Source organism: Rhinatrema bivittatum, chromosome 6 (genome assembly GCF_901001135.1).
Source record: "Rhinatrema bivittatum chromosome 6, aRhiBiv1.1, whole genome shotgun sequence".
Classification (NCBI taxonomy): Eukaryota; Metazoa; Chordata; class Amphibia; order Gymnophiona; family Rhinatrematidae; genus Rhinatrema; species Rhinatrema bivittatum.
In genome coordinates this window covers 191,586,934-191,606,026 of record NC_042620.1, presented here as the reverse complement: position 1 = coordinate 191,606,026, position 19,093 = coordinate 191,586,934, and the positions used below count along the sequence as shown (strand labels likewise).

The window sequence follows — 19,093 nt, the reverse complement described above, 5'->3', positions numbered from 1 at the left end:
GCTTCCCTTCCATCAAAAAAGGCTTGATTTTTGTGTATCATTAATCTTTTTCGGATATTTAAAAATCGGTATCATATCTCCCCTATCCCTTTCTCCTCCAGGGTATGCATATTTAAGTCCTCCACTCTCTTCTGGAGCAGACACCACACCATTTTGGTTGCCTTTCACTGGATCGCATCCATCCTGACCTTATTCCAGAACTGAGTACTCCAGGTGAGGGCTCACCAAAGAGCTGTACAGGGGCATTATTATCTCCTTTTTCCTCCTGGTTATGCCTCTCCCTATGCAGCACAGCATCCCTCTGGCCTAAGCCACTGCCTTGTCACATTGCTTTGCTACTTTCAGGTTTTCAGCCACAATCTCCCACGGTCTCTTTCTCAAGCCATGCACATAAGAGAGTATTTGTCTCAGGACATGCACATCAGACTTTCCCCAACTCCCATCACGTAGAGCTCTTTTGGATAACCACATTCCCAATGCATGACTCTGCACCTCTTCCACTGAATTCCAGCTGCCAAACCTTTGCCCACTCTTCCAGCTTTCTTAAATTGTTTCTCATTCTCTCTACTCCTTCAGGTGTGTCCATTTTGTTGCAGATCTTAGTATCACCCACAAAAATTCACATTTTTCCTTCCAACCCCTCTGCAATATAACTCACAAAGATACTGAACAGAACCGGACCCAGAACTGATCCTTGAGGCACTCCTTATTACCCTTCTCTCTGCAGAGTAGGTTTCATTTACTATTATCTGCTATCATCGATCAGTCAACCAATTACTAATCCATTCTACCACCTTGGCATCTAGTCCCAAGCTTCTCATTTTATTTATGAGTCTCCTACGCGGGACTGTACCAAAAGCTTTGCTGACACCCAAGTAAACACCATCGAGTGTTCTTCCTTGATCTAATTCTCTAGTCAACCATTCAAAAAAAATCTGATTGGTTTGACATGAAACCATGTTGGCTTGGGTCTAGCAACCTACCAGATTGTAGATAGTTCTCTATCCTTTCCTTCAGCAGAGTCTCCATTAATTTTCCCCTATCAAGATAAGACTAACCAGCCTATAGTTTCCAGCCTCCTCTCTGCTACCACTTTTGTGAAATAGGACCACTACCGCTCTTCTCCAACCTTCTGGCACCTACATTGATAATCTGTACAACTTGTGTGCACTGTTTGCCAACTTTGTTATGTGTTTGGGGTTTTACCTACTCATCTTTTGTTTGGGGATTCTTGAATAGACAGCAGAGTCCATTTTGCTTTCTGTTCTGTATTGGTACAGATATAAGCGTAATCTGAATTTGTGACGCCATTATGCCATCCATTATAGACAGAGTTAAATGAGACTGGTTTAAAAATGTAAAATGTATCTGATTTTTGTAAGCATTGCATTCTTTGGAAAAAAACAAAACAGAATTGTGGCTTACCTGGGTGGTATTTAGTATTCTTCGGAAAAGCAGCAATCGGTTCTAGGAACGACACAAGAACAAAGTGACATTTTTAGATTTGGTTGAAAAAAGTTCAGATTTAATCATATTGAATTGCACTGTGCTTAATGTATTAGTGATGCCACAAAGCCAGCATGACAGCAAACAGACAAATATCTTCCCCTTTTCTTCTTTTTCTGTGGTTTCTTTAGTTGTTGGAGTTACAGGGATTATATTTAGGAGGCAATGTTTAAATGTATGCTTTGAAAATCCACCAATTTGGGGGGGGGGGGGCAGGGAAGGAGAGGAGGCAGTTTATACCTGTGCGTCCATTCCCTCTCCTGATCTAAACCTGCCCCCTTCCCTGCTCTTTTCTGACATGGGCAAAAGTAACTGCACTGTGAGCAACCTAAGCGGTTTGATCTGTAGTGATGTGGGTGGGAAGGGGAGGGGAGACATTTTCTCTCCCCAATGGCATTTTAACTGGTGCTTCCTAATGCCTTCAAAGCTTTTTCCTGCAGGATGGGCAAGCACATGTAAATCAGATGCTCAGGGTTCAGTCGGTAAAGCCATGTAGCCATCTGCTGCACAGTGTAATACTAGGATAAATCTCCACATGTCCACTTACACGTGCAAATGCAGTAACGCAAATAGGTTTGAAAGTTACCTTCCCTGGCTATAGTTACGTACAAACAGGCCACAAGCACATACGTTTGCCTACATAACGGGCAGGCAATTTTATAAAAGGACATTTGGCTGGATAATGCACTGTTTTACTTGTGGACATGACTTTGACAATTATTTATTTTCATTCAGCTTTTTGGCACTTCAAAATGGACCACATTCAGGTACCTTAAGGTATTTCCAGAGGGTTCACGGGTTTGTCCCTGAGGCAACAGAGGGTGAAGTGACTTGCCCAAGGTCACAAGGAGCGACGGTGGGATTTGAACCCTGGTTTACCCTGGTTCATAGTCCACTGCTTTAAACTCTAAAAATACTAAAAACATACTCTCTTTTCAAAGGGGTGAATTTTCTCGGAGTAACGCATGTAAAAATTAGCATATATTTACGCAGGTAGCTTGTACTTGTGCAATCGCTATTTTATTAACATTGAAACTATGTGCGTACTTTAAGTTTTGTGCGCACATGTACACATGAAAAAGGGGTAGTCCAGGGAGATTCTGGGGCAGGGTCACCAGTTGCACACCTTGCTATTTAAAAGACATGCATATACATTCAGCAACCTACTCGCATAATTTTACATCTGCCAATTATCTTTCATAATTGATTGCAGACTTGTTTATTGTATATTATTGGCTAGGTGGGAGGTCTGGGTGAACTGGGTGGAGTTCAGGCTGAAGAACCAGGAGGGTGTCAATGAGCTGGAGAGCAACTGGGCAAACTGATGGAGGACTTGGAAAACTGGTCATTTCAATTCTGTGCGCGTGTTTTTAAATATGCCGACTTGTGCGCGCAAACTGGGTTTTATGCAAGCAAGTCCTACCTTATTTTTGCTCGTAAAATATACACATGTATATTTTTAAAATTAAAAACACCTTCTTTTCCTACCAATGTTTTTGCACCTAAGCGCGTATGTTGCAGGGTAGACATCTGCATATTTTATAATATGCATACATCTGATACTCGCGGGTTATAAAATACTATTGTAGGTTTCTACATGGCCATATACGCACAAATATGTGACCACGTGGAGTTACCTGAAAGTTTCTCTCAAAAATATGTATTTCTTGGTTATGCTCCTTTTGTTTTCTTCCTTCTCCTCTTTGCTCCTCTAAAATGGCTTTATTTCTCAGATGTTTATGATTTATGGGAAGAAAAGGGGATTTTCCAAACTTACTGGGCAGACCTCAGTATCTCTAAGTAATTTCTGGGAGGGTGGGGTAAGGTTCCTGGCACATCCACTGTTGTGTAACTGTTAAATTGTGTAATGAATTATGTTCATTTCAAGTACCGATCTTGTTCCTCGCTTTCTAAATGCACAGATGATCATTTAGGGCCTCATTTCAATTTCAGGTGCAAACTGGGCAAAAATGTACAATTACAAAACACAGCACAGCTTCTGCCCAAGGATTCAGTTCCCTGCAACTTCTGTAAGAGAAACATTTTTATAAGCAAAACACATCAGAGGGGGCCTTTAGCTGAAAATTGCCAAAATAAAAAATTGGGCCACAATCCCACCGTGTGTTTTCCACAGTTTGTCTGTGGAACTTATTCCCTTCAGGAAATTAAATCCTTGGGTAAAAGAAGTGCTAGCTCAAAAATTATGAAAAACAAACTGACCTGTAAGCTTTCCGAAAGTCCTTTTACCCTACTTTCATTTGAAACTTAAATCTGGCTTTTGATCTGCTTCATGAGTTCGTTATGAGGTAAAAATTAAGACCCAAGTGCATGTGTTTGCTGTCACGTGCACATGGGCGCGCCATGTTTTATAACATACACGCATATATGCACGAGTGTTATAAAATCAGCTAGCACTGCGTATATGTGCGCACGATTTTATATTGACGCGGGCTCGTGCGCGTGAATGCTGTCTTGAGCACGTCGGGACGCTAGGCGACGCAATAGGCATTTTCCCAGTTTGCTCCCAGTTCTTTCTTTACTTCTTGAGTGCTATTTCTAGTGAGGTCATTTGCAAAAGCCCCTAATTTTTACAGCAGTCTGAGGGCGGATTCTGCACCAAGACAAAAGAAATTCCATAGCCTTCCTATAGTCCGATAGGTCCATATATCACCAACAGTGAAAACTGTTACATAGAGAAATAACATGTTTATGTTACTAATTGCATATTAAAAGCCATGTTAATGCAACAATTTAACTATCTGTGGTCAGTATAATAATTGGATATCATTTGATGGTCTTTATATAGTATTTGAATCATTTACAGTTACTAAGGTTTCTTAGGGGGGCAATTTTCAAACTGACTCCATTGGGACAACTGGGCTGCTTCTTACAGTACTGACGGACTTTACATCCATGTTTTAAATGAAAACACGTTGTGTGCTTTCACTTTGAAACCTGTCACAGGTACAGTGTGCCCGCAGCCAATTTCACCTGCTTTTTAGTACGGGTGCCTTTTCCATGGAATATGACATGCACAGCGCTGAACAATCAATCACTTTACATGTCTGACTGTCCTTCCCCCCCACCTCCCCCCCTCCCCCGAAAAGTCCGGGTGATGTGGAACACACCGCAGGTACTTTTAGCCCCAGTGAGCCAGGGCAATTTTCAGATGGCCAATTAACACATGTAAATCACTAGTCATCTGCATAAATGGCTTTGAAAGTTATCCTCTCATTATATTATTTAAATGCAAATTCCCAATCAGAGCAGAATGTCTTGACCTATTCAGATACATTCAGTAAAGGTTACCAACACATGTTGAATACACACATTAAAAGATGCTTTAATTGAAAATCCCAATTTCCATTTGTCTACTTCTTTCTGAATTTTAAATGCACTAACACTTCTGGCCTACTTTTTTTTTTTTTTTCAGAGAAAACAAATGCTTTATTTTGTACCTCAACAAGATGATCACGATTGGTCTGCCTACTCAGTATGACAGCAATCATCAAAGACATTTCCATGAGGTAAAACACTAATTTACAGAGAATGGGCTGTTTGATTATTGCCCACCTTCTATGCCGGTAAAAGTAAGTGTGTGTGTCAACATGTGCACTTTTACCTTGGGGTAGGGTTAGATTGGGATAGGGAACTACGGGCATTGTTTTGCCTTAAAAAAAAAAAAGGGGGGATCTACCCAAAAGACAAGTGCAGATTTCTGCAGGTACATTTTGTAGGGTGCACTTATCAAGTTATTGGTGCAAACCTCATGTGTAGAAGTATCCAAGGAGTTTGCACGAGCATGCCTAGTTTTCATTATTTACCCTCACTTTTGTAATGGTCTGAGGCAATCTCCAATAATGCCCGATTGGTTGGTTTTATTTACAGAAGAAAAGCTTTGATTTTGAGAATTTTTTAAACCATTTTCTTGCTATTCATTTATTAACATACAATTAGCCTGTCTGAAAGTGTTAAGCAGAAGCGATCTGGGCACAGATATCAAATTCTCTAGCAATAAACAATTTCTGCAACCAAATTTGAACCCACAGAACTGCAGAAACTAAAGGGCCGCCCATTTCTGTCCATTTCACTGCAATTTCTTTTGACAAATGATGCACGAAAGAATAAAGAACGATAAAATTTTTATATATAAGCTTTGCAGTTTGTGACAGTTGCTTTACAGATGCACACATTTTAGTTCCAGCCACCACTCCTGATTTTACACAGTAACTGTTCGTCGTAATTAAAGCCCTGGAAGTATCAAGCTGATGCCAGCATACGTTTTTGATAATAAATATGGCATAGCACTCTCCTATAGGTGGGAGTGGCTGAACCCTCCAAAGAAATAAAGTCAATAAACCTATCTATTTGATTAACTCAATATATTTATGACTAACTTTTGAGAATTATACTCCTTTCATTGTACTGATCTGATGAAGTAAGCAATAACTCTCCAGAGTCAGTCACAAAGCAGAGCCAATGGAGGCAGCAGGCAGCCGCCTAGAGCATCACTCATTTGGGGTGCACGGCAATGGCCGTTTCCTCCTTTCCACCTGTGCGGGCTCAAAAGAGGAGGTCCTGTCGCATGGGCCCGCCTGGGTGGGAAGGAGAGGTCATCACACTGGCTGGAAGGAGCAGGAGCAAGCTAGAGCAGGAGGTGGAGCAGCGTCAAATTAGTCCCCTGTGATTGAAAGAAATAAGCAGAAGGCAGGCGGCATCAGGTCAGCCTCGTGCAGTGAAAGGAAAGGAGGCGGCAAAGCAGCATTGGGTCAGCCCTATATGTTCAGAGGAAAGAAGCAGAAAGCAGAGCGGTGTCAGCCCTGATGAGTTGGAAGAAAGAGGAGGCGTCCCCTCTGTCACACGGGCTGAAGGAGGTAGTTGCCACAGCTTGTGCCCAGAAGAGCAGAAGAGTGAGAGAGCATTTAAGAGAGAAAGTGTGTGTTTGAGAAAGAGTGAGATAGCGTGTTAATGTGAGAGACAGCATTGTGAGAGAAGAGAGTGTGTGTGTGTGTGTGTGTGTGTGTGTGTGTGTGTGTGTGTGTGTGTGAGAGAGAGAGAGAGAGAGAGACAGTACATGAGTATGTGAGTGGGAGTGAGCGGGAGCATGTGTGTATGTGTGAGAGAGAGCCTGTGCATGTCAGTGGTTATAAGAGAGCATTGTAAGTATGAAAGCACAGGCGTGTGTGTGTGTGTATATATATGAGATAAGGTGTGTGTTTGTGTGTGTGTGTGAAAGAGAATGAACATGAGAGTGTGTGTATATGAGAGAAAGAGAAGAAAGTTGTTTATGTGCAACAACTCACTCTCTCCAGTCCTGGCTAATCCACAATAATCTCAAGGCAACTGGAAATCAACAATTCCCAGGTATGGAAAAGGTGGGGGGGGGGGGGGTTTAAAAAATCCTTATTAGATTTTATTATTGGGTGTTATTTGATGTATCATCTGTTTTGAATTATTTAAAAAAAATTAAGAGTTTTTGATTATTGGATATTCTGTTGGCCAGCAGTTTTGAAATATTTATTCTTTTAATTAGTATGGTTTTACTATTATGATGTTTTATATTTATTGATTGTATTATTTGATGGTTTATGAGGAATGATGATTCTTCTATTTTTCCTTTGTTGCACTGCAGTTTTTGTCTGCCCATTTTTATTTATTATACCTTATGGTCTCTTTATTCTGTATTTGGTGAGGATCAGTCTGTATTCTGCATGTGTAACAGAGGTGAGGAATTCTGCTAGTGTGTAGCTTTGGATAGGGATCTATAGCAGCCTGGCTTGTTCTGTTTTTCTACAAGGCGGTATATTGCAGGGCCTGGTGTAATATTTGCAGTGTAGCCTTTTCATAGGTAAGGTTGTTACTGTTTGAATGCTAGCAGTCAGTGCTGTTTTTGTATAGGAGATTTACTATTTTATAATTGTAATTCAGTTTATATACGGATTTCTGCAGGCCAAGCCCACACCCAACATACATTACAATAGGCCTAATACCATACAGATTCTAAATGTCTTTTTTTACTTTTTTTGTAGGGTTTTCTGATTGGCACCACAGCAGTGCATGTAAATATAATACGCTATGTTGTAAGTGATAGTTTTACCTCAGAAGACTATAATGTGAAAGTTCTTTGCATGTAATATCTCTTATTATAAATTCACAATTTAATTATGTATGTAGAGAGCTGGAGGATGGGGGAAGGATGAAAATGCAATAAGGTTCAACTAGGACATCTAATATCCTTGAATTGGCTCTTCACAAATATCTTTATATTGGATTAATATAATATATCACCTACAGCTTGTTTGTTAACCTTTGTTTGCCTTGATCTAACATGGCAACTACTCTGCTTTATTTACAATTCCCCAAAATCCTCAATTTACCCAGGGAATGAAACACTGCCACTTTAATTCTTCTACCAGAGCCTTCGTGTCAAATGGTTCTTTTTTTTGTTCTGGTATGTTTGTGCACGCTCTAGCAAGCTTTCTTTAAATCCATCTGTCCTTCCAAGCATATAATGTTGCCTGGCAGTTGATTTCCTATCCTGTTGAGATTCTCCCTAGTGAATGGTGGACATTAATGTGGAGGTCATTGTGGCATGCAGAAACACTTACATTTTATGTGTGTGTGTATCATTTTTCCATTGCGTGAATTATCCCTAACATTCATACAACCCCTCATATGCTCTGCGCTAAACACAGATTGCACAGTAACCCATTGTTGGTTAGAGCTTCCTGAACTATAAAACTAAAAACATGAAGGTCAATTTTAAAATGCCAGCACGCAGAAATCCCGGCAGATACGCGTGTGGCCGGGCCGAGCGCCCGCCAAGCACATTTTCAAAATGGCCCGGCGACGCTCATATCTGCCAGTTTGCAGAGAAGTGCCAGCAGAGCAAAAAGGGGTGGGCTGGGGATGGGGAAAGGGAGGGGGCCAGCGGGACAGTCCCATTTTGTGCTGTCCTGGTGTCTCACGCGCCGGCAGCCGGCTGGCGCGCACAACTTACTTCACCTCGGAAGATGAAGTAAGTTGTAAAACAAAAAAAATTCTAATAGTTGGGGGGGTTAGGAGTATGAGAGGAGAGGAGAGGAGAAAAGGGGCAAAGACTAGGTAGGGGGATAGGGACGTTCCCTCCCAGTATGCTCCTTAATTGGAGCGGACCGGGAGGGAACTGGGGATGTCCTGATTGTGTTGCCGCATGATTTTAAGAAAATCCCCCCTTACGTGCCACCCATGCGCACATGTGCACGCCAGTATAAAATTGGGCACGCATGTGCCTGCGGGTATCAGATTTTATAACATGCGGACGTCAGTGCACACATGTTATAAAATCTGTGCGTGCACTTCTTTTAAAATCTGCCTCTCAATCAGAAACCTAGAATGAAGGAAAGGAATCGTCTGACTAGCTAATGACTGCTGTTATGTTTGATAAAAAGATACATACAAATATATACACACACATACACTCAGATAAATAGAGAGTGTGTGTGTGTGTGTGTGTGTATGTGTACACACTTGGGAACTTTTGAGTTGTGGTCACCCTGAGATTGCTGTTTATTAGCAAGGCGGGGGGAAGTAATGATGTGCATCATGTTACTGTCTTTCACTCTCCACCCCCTCATGAGTAATCAACACTCTTCCCCACTACTACTACTTTCCCCCCCTCCAGGGATGCTCCCAGCATGTGACAGCTCCTTGACTTGTGCACCCTCATTCTACTCTCAGCTGAGTTCCAAGTCCTGGAATCACAGCTGCAGGCTGAGGTGTATCTGTTGCAGCCCCTCACCAACATCTCCCTACATGCTACCTGCAGTGTGTGCTCCAAGCTCACCCTTCTCCTCCTGTACTCTGCAGCCTTACTGAAAGGGAGTGGCTGGAGCAGTAAACAGAGAGGCCCGGAACCTTCTAGCGTTTCCTCGGAGACCCAGCGATTGGTACAATTTCCTGAGTCTTTGGGAGGAATGCAGAGTGCTTCCAGGTATGGATATGTAGAAAACTGAATTAAAACAGTCAATAGCTCATCAGATGACACCTTTCTTGTATGAGGGAATATAAGAAACTTCTAGTGCATAATGCAATGGCAGCATTAGAAGAAAGAGAAGGAAAAAAAAAACTGCTTCAGTGAATTTGGCTCTTAAATGCTGTCTGTTGCTTTCCTTCCCCCACATGTATATTTGGGGCAGTAATCACTTTTTGCCTGCAAGGTTTGCATCAATAATTATAAAAAAAAATAAGCACATGGTTTTGCTTTGATTATAGCCGTGGGACAAAAAAAAAAGTACCTGCAGAGAATTTGTGCCTGCTTTTCCTGCAGGCACGTTTTCCCTTGGAAATAACAGGTATAAAATTTGAAAGTGTCATCTGCGTCATCTATTGCCTTCCCCCAACTTAAACGCGCTGCAGGACAACGCATTTAATTTTACCTGCACAGAGGGTGGGGGTACTCGTCCAGCAGCTCATTTTCATAGGTAAACTTCTGTTTTACCCCTGGACATGGCTTTGATTATTGCCCTGCCTGTTAGCTGGCCCCCTCTTCACAAGCGACCAGCGGGGAGTGAATGATAACATTACAAACAGTTTGCAGCACAATTTGATATAGTTATGCATTTTGCATTGTAAGAAATGTGAAGAATCTGGCGTTGTGACAGGACTTTGACCTGTTCTACTGTGGGAGTACTCATCAGGAAGGCCGCACTTATAGGAACTGAGGCGTCACATGCAGGTGTCAGACCCGCACAGCTTTGCTTTGCGAGTTTATCTTCCTAAAAGTGCTTGTGACATATACTGTAACCTGGGGCATTTCTACATCATATTTTATTTATTTAAGATCAGTTTTAAACCGCCTTCCCCATCTAAAATAGTTTGCCTAAGGTGATGCACATATTAAAATCTCTTCATCAACAGTACACAGAAACATTACACATGCAAATTAATACTAAGCATACCTGCCTTTCGTTGAAGGTACCTGGGACATTTATTTTAAATATTTTTTCCTTTTGATAATCCTTTTGATAATCCTTTTGATCACTCCAGAATTTCTGTATTATTCTGGTTTTGAATGCCAAAAGACCTAGCATTCATTTTTAATTATGGAAGAAAATATTGGTCGTTCAGTAGAGGAATAACCTCAATCTCTTTATCACTACCTGATCCCTTTTTAATGGCACAGCATTTCCATACTTTGCATTATGTATATTATATTGCAGTGGGAGGACCCCAAGAAAAATACAAAACCTCTCATCTTCCAAATTTTTAGTTATTTATACTCTTTAAAATCCGGATGCTGGATTTTCAAACAGAAGAGTTACATAACAGCAGCATACTGATACTGTGCTCTGCCTCAAATAGGATTCTCTGTATTTGCGCCAAATATAAGTCTTTTAAATAAACTAAATTATTACTCTGTCGAATGAGGAGTCACAGAGTTTCATATCTGTGCAATGTCTGGCTCCTGACGGGAAAGTCAGATAACAAAACTTTGTTTATGCTTATCCTTGGCATGTTCTACTAGATGTTTCCCTTTATTGAATAACCAGTATTTTCTTACATAATTAAAACTAGGCCGTTTAAGATTCAAAACCAGAATATTACAGAAATGTTCTAGTAGTGTGCAACACATCATCAAAAGAAAAATCTCTCAGTATTAAAAAATTGTTCCAGGAACTTTCAACCACAGGGAAATATTCTTAATATTATAGAAAATGCCTCCATTTACAGTGTAGGCATGCTGTAGAAATTAGCAAATAATTAGAAAGAAAATTCTGTTCCAGACCCCTGGCTGGCCTTGGCGTCCTGAATCTAGAGGTATCCTCCAGCAGTCTGCTCTATCGCTCTAATTGCTTTGCCTAGAGTCTGAAGTAGTGGCAGGAAGTGATGACAATTAACATACCCATGCAGTGCTCCAACGGGATATCGGCATCTATTCGAATGTCATCAATGGCAATCTCTCCTGAATAGCCTGTGCCCACAATGCCTTCAAATACGATCTACAAGTACAAAATCTCAAAATGAAACATAGTGCGCCTCTTCTGAAACTTTGCAAACAGAAACCTGCCACCTCTGCACCAGAGAGCTTGGAAACGCAGGCAACATTCTAGTTCTATAAGTGCTGCCTCCAAAACATAATACTGCCCATTTCTCTGGATACAAAATGGGAGGTGATCTAGTCAGCTGTAGAATGTTTTGTGCAAACATTCATGCTTGCAGTCAAAAAAGAAAAAAAAAACAACAAAACCAGACTTAATTTTTAACAAAGTAACACTGCCCTTTCATTGAGGCAAAATTAGAATTTGCAAATTGGTTTCCTGCAGTGAGGCAAACTGTGGGTCCTGCTTTTCAAAAATAGTTCATTTTAAGGGAAAAGCACAGTTAATAGTAAAGTAACAGGGAGCTGAAGAAATAACTGAAAGGACCGTTCCTATTCCTCCTCTCTCTCTCTCTCTCTCGCTTATTCTTCATACCTTGGACCGTCTAGTAGAAGCTTTGTAATTATCTTTTTACTGTGTGAAAATATAAATCTTCACCCAACTGATAGTGGGAAGAATGATGAACAGGATAGAAGGAAGAGAGAAGGCAAGGGCCTAGCAATTATTTTCCCCGCTCCAAATTAATTCATAAATTCCCTGGTTGGTTGGCTGGTTTTATTGGAAAGGACTTCCATTGAAAAAAGGGGTCCTGACAGTTTTGTCACCTTACTGCAGAAAGGTCTGTCCTCCTGCATGTGAGGATTTGTCATTTTTCCCAGGCCCTGTTGATTTTCAAATAGCTCTAAAAACATGACACGACTCTACAAGAATGGCATGCTTTTTCAGGTTGTGCAAATGATATTGCTAACTCAGAATGCGGAGGGAAATGTTTAGCATATCTGCCTGCTCTGTTACAGCTCTGCTTATTCAGGCTTCCTGTATTTTCCCTGTCATCATCTGGAAAGTAAATCCAGGAAGTGACTGCCGCACCAGCCAAAAGCCAGTCTACTGCTGCTCTCAGGCTGGGGGTAGACGAACTGGCTGCCTTATCCCTGTCCTCCCGAGAGATCAGATTGCCTACTTTGATTTAACTTCCAACTCTGTCAAGTGTGCAACTATTGAAGCCACAGTGCCAGTGTTGTAATAGTCACTTAACACAAGTAATTAGTCACAGTTGCTGGTTTCTGTCACATGTAGACGCTACTAGTTATGCTAAATAGAGTCAGCAAACTGATTACAGTTTGTTATGGTTTCAGCTGCTAGGGGGAAACTACACCTGGGAGGAACAATCAAACTACTCCATTGTATTTTAAATCTGTTCTTATGCCCCCAGTTTAACAAAAAAAAAAAAGACTAGTTTGTCAATATTTGACAGAAGGGAGAATCCCCCCAAAAGGAAATCTGTGAAACACAAAAAGTAATTTCTTATACATGCATAAGAACAAGTTACCGGTACTCTGTAAAATAACCCAAGCACAATCGCTGGTTTATGTCCAGAACAATACTGCACACTACAATCTGATCACCACTATGCTACACTGTGAACAGTACCCTGAATGCTATTTTGCACTATTTTATACCATTATTAAGGCAAACAATCTGTCATGACGACTCTTTTGTTGTTTGCATTCATCTCTTTTAAATATATGGGACTGACTCTAAGATAAGCCGGATAGAGAGACATCTGAAATGGACAGAAAAGAGAGGCCTATTTGCTGAAGAAGCTTTTGACCAAATGTAAAAATGCATTGAAGGCCATGTTATAAACAATCATTATTGATAGGTGCAGGGTGAATAACACAGAGAATACAATTCAGTTACCACAACAGCACAAAGAAAAAAATAACACTGCTAAATCAGTATTTGTGATGGTGAGTGACTGAGTATCAGAACAATGGCTCTTGAGGTGATTGCAATACAAACCTCTTAGTAGCATCATACCTGGTATTCCATATCGTAGCTTGGCAAGATGATTCGGCCTTCTTTCCACTCGCTTCCTTGGTCTTCATTAATGATCCACAATAACTTCATCTCCTGGTTAGCTTCTCGCCGTACCTGCAGAGCTCCTCCATTTCCATCTGATGCCTGGTACTGGAATACCATGCAGAGGGCACTCCTGGGCAAGGAGATCTTGGGGCTGATAAGTCGGGCACGGTGTCCCTCTCTCCTTCCGTTGCTAGGTAGCCTTAAGTAATTTTTGTTGTCGCCTAAGAAACAAACACACAAAGAAAATGTCATCCTCTGACTGGTCTTAAGTGCTGGGGCATCCCTTGTGTATGTCACGTGCAAGATCCATTCTTGTCTGATTATGTGCACATGAAAATAGCAATCTTAGAACACCATCGTGCAAACCCTGCCCTCAAACAAGGAGCCAATGAGGAGCAGAGAAGGGACATGTCACAGAGAATATTATTGTTAATCTGAAAATAAATGCAGAAAACCAAACTGAATTTTTCAGAAGAAACCTCTTTAGCCTATGTAGGGTAAGTCAGCATTGAAAATTTGCAGGTTGTCCCAGAATGGTTATACACAACATGCAGAAAGTTACACCTTTTGGAAACTGAAAGCATGCACGCAAATGCTTTCTCTGCCCCCAACTCCATCCCCAGGGACATTTCTTGCTAGCGTGTGTAAAAGTATGCATGAAATGGGGTTTTGCATATACTTTTACCCATGCAGCTCTCCAATTGATTTTTAAAGCGCTACTTGCATGCATAAAATAGGGTTTTGTGCACCTAAGTTGCTTTGAAAATCAAGCATAGACTGTAAAAACACGGGGAGATGGTCCCTATGATCGTTTCCAGTCATCTCCATCTGTTAGTAAAATAACAAGACAGCATAACACTATCTGATTTCTACCACGCTTGAATTTTCACGGAAAGTATGCAAATGATGCTATACATTTAACTTTCAGGGGTAAGGAGGCGACAGCACGGTGTCAAGTCATCCCCTTCTATTTACACAACAGCTGTGCCATAGAGAATAACATGCTAGATGATGGCTGACAAAGACAAATTGGCCCATCCAGAATGTCCAGTTATTCTGGTCCACACTGTTATGGACATATCACAGCTGCCAGCCATAGACGCTTGCTCCTTATCCAAGTTCCGTCTTTGCTGTCTCTCTCATTAGTCTCTACCATCCTGGGCATACAATTTCCCATGCTTAGTCCAACACAAACGAGGTTTTACTTTCTAACCTAGCAAAGGCAATCTAATCTAAATCTCTTTGAATAGAGGGTGATTGGATTAATGTGATGGAGATTTTGTACACGATACTTGGTGACAGGCAAAGGACCTTCTTAGCAGTAGAAGCAGCCACAGGAAAATGTGATAATATGCTGAAATGGATGAATCTCCCACAATGCCAGGAATATGAGTCTAGTTGGGTCCTTTGACTGGTACATAGTTTTTCAAAATTAGATTTTATAGCATGATTATCAAGGAAGAAGTAGTAGTATATTCATTAGGTTAATGGCCTAGGATCTGAGTTCAAGTCCTGCTTTTGCCATGGCCACTCACTACGACCTTGGACAAGCCACTTTATCTTCATGTGACTCAAGTAAGCCTTTCAGAGAAGGAATTCGCTGTATGTCACCTGTATAGTGCCTGCTTTCAAGTACAATATAAATGCTACAGCAAATAAAGAAAATGTAGGGAAGCAGAAAGAGGCTAGAAATAATGAAAAGATCAGGAAAAACCCACGTCTTAACAAATAAGTAACAAAATGAAGTGTCTCTCTACTGTGCTGGGTTCCTACTTGAATGAAAAATAAAATATGTATCCAAAGCATCATTGTAAATGAGTTAGTTTTAGTCACCTAAACCTTTCATTTATGTAATGTTATTTATAGTTCATCTTTCAGCACTTCAAGGTGGATTACATTCAGGTACTGTAGGTATCTCCCTATCCCCAGACGGATTACAAACTACGGGCCTGGATTACCACAGCTTTTCTCCCATTCTGCGTCTATGACAAAAATGCTTAGTAAATGAGGATCTAAGTTTGTACCTGAGGTAATGGAGGCTGAAGTGATTTGCCCAATGTCACAAGGAGCAGCAGCTTCACTGGTTTGCAGTCCACTGCTCTAACCAGACAGAGCTGGACAGTCGGACATACCAGCTGCCACGCAAGAACTACCATCAGGAGGACGTATAACAACATGCTTCTTTCTGAGCAGCTTACCAGAATCACTAACAAGGTCAAAACAATGGAAAACCTGAACCACAATGCAGTCCTCCTGGGAAGGTGAAGCTATGTTAACCTTTTCCTAAGGGCAAGCAGACATTCCAGGGCATATATCTATCTGTATCATATTATTTCAACCAGAACATGCCAGTATCTCACTCAGCAAACGCCACTCTCTGAGGATTACGTCATTTAAGTTTTGCTTTTGCTATTTGAAAGGGGGGGGAAAAAAAAAAAGTCTGCCTCTTAAAGGTTCCATGTCCTTCCATTTGTTAGAAACATTTTAAAACTCAGTGACTGTGCCCACTTTCAGCTTGATCGAGTCCCAGCAATCTTTGAACCTGATTAGGGGACTTTGCTTCCCATCCAGGCCGAGTATGGCTGTGTTTTTTGCAGCCTGAACTGGTTGTGCCGTGGGGCCTTCTTGGCAGAAGACCACCCGGCATAAAGAAGATGTGCTTTATCCTTTTTTGCCCTGGATTCTGGCAGTGAGCTTTATAGTGGAAGGAAAATCAAGGAAGGGGGTGGGGGTGAAAACCATATGACGATGATGAAGGAGTCTGAACAGAACAATAAAGCTATTCTGCTCTCTGTCAGGATGTTAGAAAGTAAGAGATTTTTCTCAGCAGGAGGTATTTCTTTTCTAAAAATAGCAAACATATTATTGTTTCCCTACATATGTTCACTTTTATTTTAATCAAGAATACTAATAAAGTTGCATCAACAATTTATACACACACACACACACACACAGTTTAACATCCCCTGTAAACATTTCTTCCTCTCTGTTATCGAAATTGCTTGATGCACTCACAAAACCCAAGCTCATATCCAACCACCTCATAAACCACACAGCGTAACTAATCCACTGGCAAAGCCAAGGACCAGAATCCCAGGGCCAGCAGGACAGATTACAGTGAGCCCACGCCGGGCGATAAGAGCCTGACAGCAAGGATTAGGGGCGAGCAGAGGAGGTCAGCCCTGCTGAAACCTGCAGTCACTGCTAAGTCTGACACACAAGGCTGCTGCAAAGACAAATTTGGCCTGGAAAATTTATTTTAAAAATTCATCAACAGCAGATTCTGTAAGTTTCGTCCATCGATTTGTGTGCACCACTATTCGTGCAAAATTCGGAGGCATGCAAAATGTGCACATGCATACAATGCAGAAACATAGGGTATGAAAGCAAACAAGGACCGTAAGGCCCATCTGTCAGCCCAATTTCATTCCTGGTGCAATGATCTCTGACTTTCCCCCTCATTTCCTCACACCTAAGAATCCTCTGTGCTTATCCCAGGCTTGCTTGGATTACAGTGCTGCTATTTTGATTTCCTACACCTTCTCTGGGAGGCTGTTCCAGGCAAATCTCCATGGGACAAAGCCACATATTCCCCAAGCTGATCCGAATTCCATGTCTGAAGCACGAGAAAAAATTCCAAGGGAGGAATCTCTCCAGGTCAGCAGCTTTGCAGAAACGAGGCAATAGTGTCTTATTATAAAAGCACTTATTGAGGGTAATTTTATAATAGCATTTCTGAGGGTAAAACAGTGCTTTAGCCATGGTAAAGAGTCGTTATAAAACTGCCCGCTCGATATGCTGAAAAACTTACATGCATATGGCCTAGATGAGTAAGTCTACCCACAGTGAACAGAGCTGGCTTTGGGGAGTAATTATTTGCAATTATGTGTATACTTCAGCCGTGCGATAGGGCTTCACAAAATGGTAAACCCAGCCCACTCTCGCCCCCTAACTCCTCCTCTTTTTCAGATTTGCATCGCACCGTACGATATGGTGGTTTCACATGCGTTAAGGGCTTATCGCATGCATTAACGGCGCTTTTCGCATGTGATAAGCCTTTAACGCATGCGAAAACGCCTTAGCGCATTTTGATAAATGAGGGGGTTATTCAGATAACTTAGCCGGAGAAGTGGGAATATCGTCACTTATCTAGCTAAGGGGGTCATTTTCCATCGCTTATCATGTGCGATAAGCGGCTATCACACGTGAAAAGTCCCTTTTCGCATGCAATAGCTTTCCGGGGGTGGCATCGGGGCGGCGAGGGGAGGAGTCGGGGCGGTGAGAAGATGGACGCTGTGATGTCTTCACTGGCGGCGATAAGGTAAGCATCGTTATCGTCGCCAGTAGCGCGCCGAATAGTGCCATCTTTCACGGTTGTGCTATTGGGTGCAAAAACCGGGAGCGATAACACCGCGATAACACGACTCTAGGTGCGATGGCTACCGGCTTTCACAGGCCCGCCCCCCTCACCCCCTGACCCCCGTTTTCGCTGGATTCACCATTCTGCGTTAGAATGGGGAATCCAGGCCTAAGTTAGCTGGAAAAGTAGCTCCTTCCCATTACGCCTCCGTCTCTCTCATCACGCAGCTGAGCGCCTTCTTAGTAATCCAGCAAAGTGGTGACTGCTGACCGGGGCTAGATATTCAGACATCGCCACACAGCTGGATATGTCCCTGCTTATCTGAGTAAGGGGTGCTGAATATCTCCCTCTCTACATTTAGCATAATATACATCACAAAAAGAAATGAAAGCATAATTTCAAGAAGGTGAATGTGCGATCTGCTTATTTTTTTTTGTTTGTTTTTTCATTTGGTCCAGCAGTTTCCTTCTCCTGCTTTGTGTAACCAGCTTGGAGTGGACCCTTGAGCCAACGAGATGGGAAAGTGTGACCAAGAGGCTTAACCCTTCTCATGGTGGTCTGCAGGCCAAAGCGGGGTAGGTGTCCGGTCCAAGGTCATGGCAGGTGGCAGGCAAGACAGGGCCAGTGTCAGGTCCAAGGCTGTGACAGACAGCAAGCAAGGCATAGTCAGGGTCCAATGCCAGGTCATGGCAGGCAGCAGGCCAGGTAAAGGTCCATTCTAAGGTTGAGAGGGCACTGTGGTTCCTGCCTCTCAGTTGCCTCCTCGCTGTTCCCTTGGACGGTTTCTGACTTTGCCTCGCTCGCCACCTGTCTCGACGACAGGCAGGAACCCAGGACAGACGGGCAGGAAGTTCAAGAGCAGGACAAGACAAGGTGCAATACGCTCTGTGGGCAGATGCTCGACAGGAGACCTGTTGCTGAAGCAAAGGAGAACTGCATGGGTGGAATTAAAGGTCCCCAGTTGATACATCAAGGGCGTGCATCGTGGAGCAGTTCCCACTGCAGTGCCTTTAACAGCATGGGGATTGCGCACGCGCCATGCCTAAGGCCAGACCCAGGAAGAAGGTGGCAGGTGAAGAGAGCTGGCCACGGGATGGACACCACGATTGGCAGGACGTTAAACTTTGGACTTCTTGTTCAATAAGAAGCAGTCACTGTTGGACTCTGGCATCATGAGCCTTCAGGTGCAGCCACCCATAGGGTTTCCTCCTATTTTTATATCCCCCTTTCAACTTCCTTAGCCCAGCCATTGCAGCAACAGTCTATGGCCAGGAGGGTTCCC

General features: G+C 42.3%; 1 protein-coding gene across 2 annotated transcripts in view; it reads right to left on the bottom strand.

Annotated features, from left to right (window-relative positions):
• Positions 1 to 19,093, bottom strand: part of NRP2 (neuropilin 2) — a 277,836-nt gene that overhangs the window by 65,249 nt on the left and 193,494 nt on the right. For both annotated transcript variants that reach the window (XM_029606320.1, XM_029606319.1), the window contains exons 13-15: positions 13,407 to 13,672; positions 11,390 to 11,486; positions 1,426 to 1,467 (exon numbers count right to left, since the gene is read on the bottom strand). In XM_029606320.1, the coding sequence (XP_029462180.1) occupies positions 1,426 to 1,467; positions 11,390 to 11,486; positions 13,407 to 13,672 (405 nt within the window). The remainder of the gene's footprint in view (positions 1 to 1,425; positions 1,468 to 11,389; positions 11,487 to 13,406; positions 13,673 to 19,093) is intronic.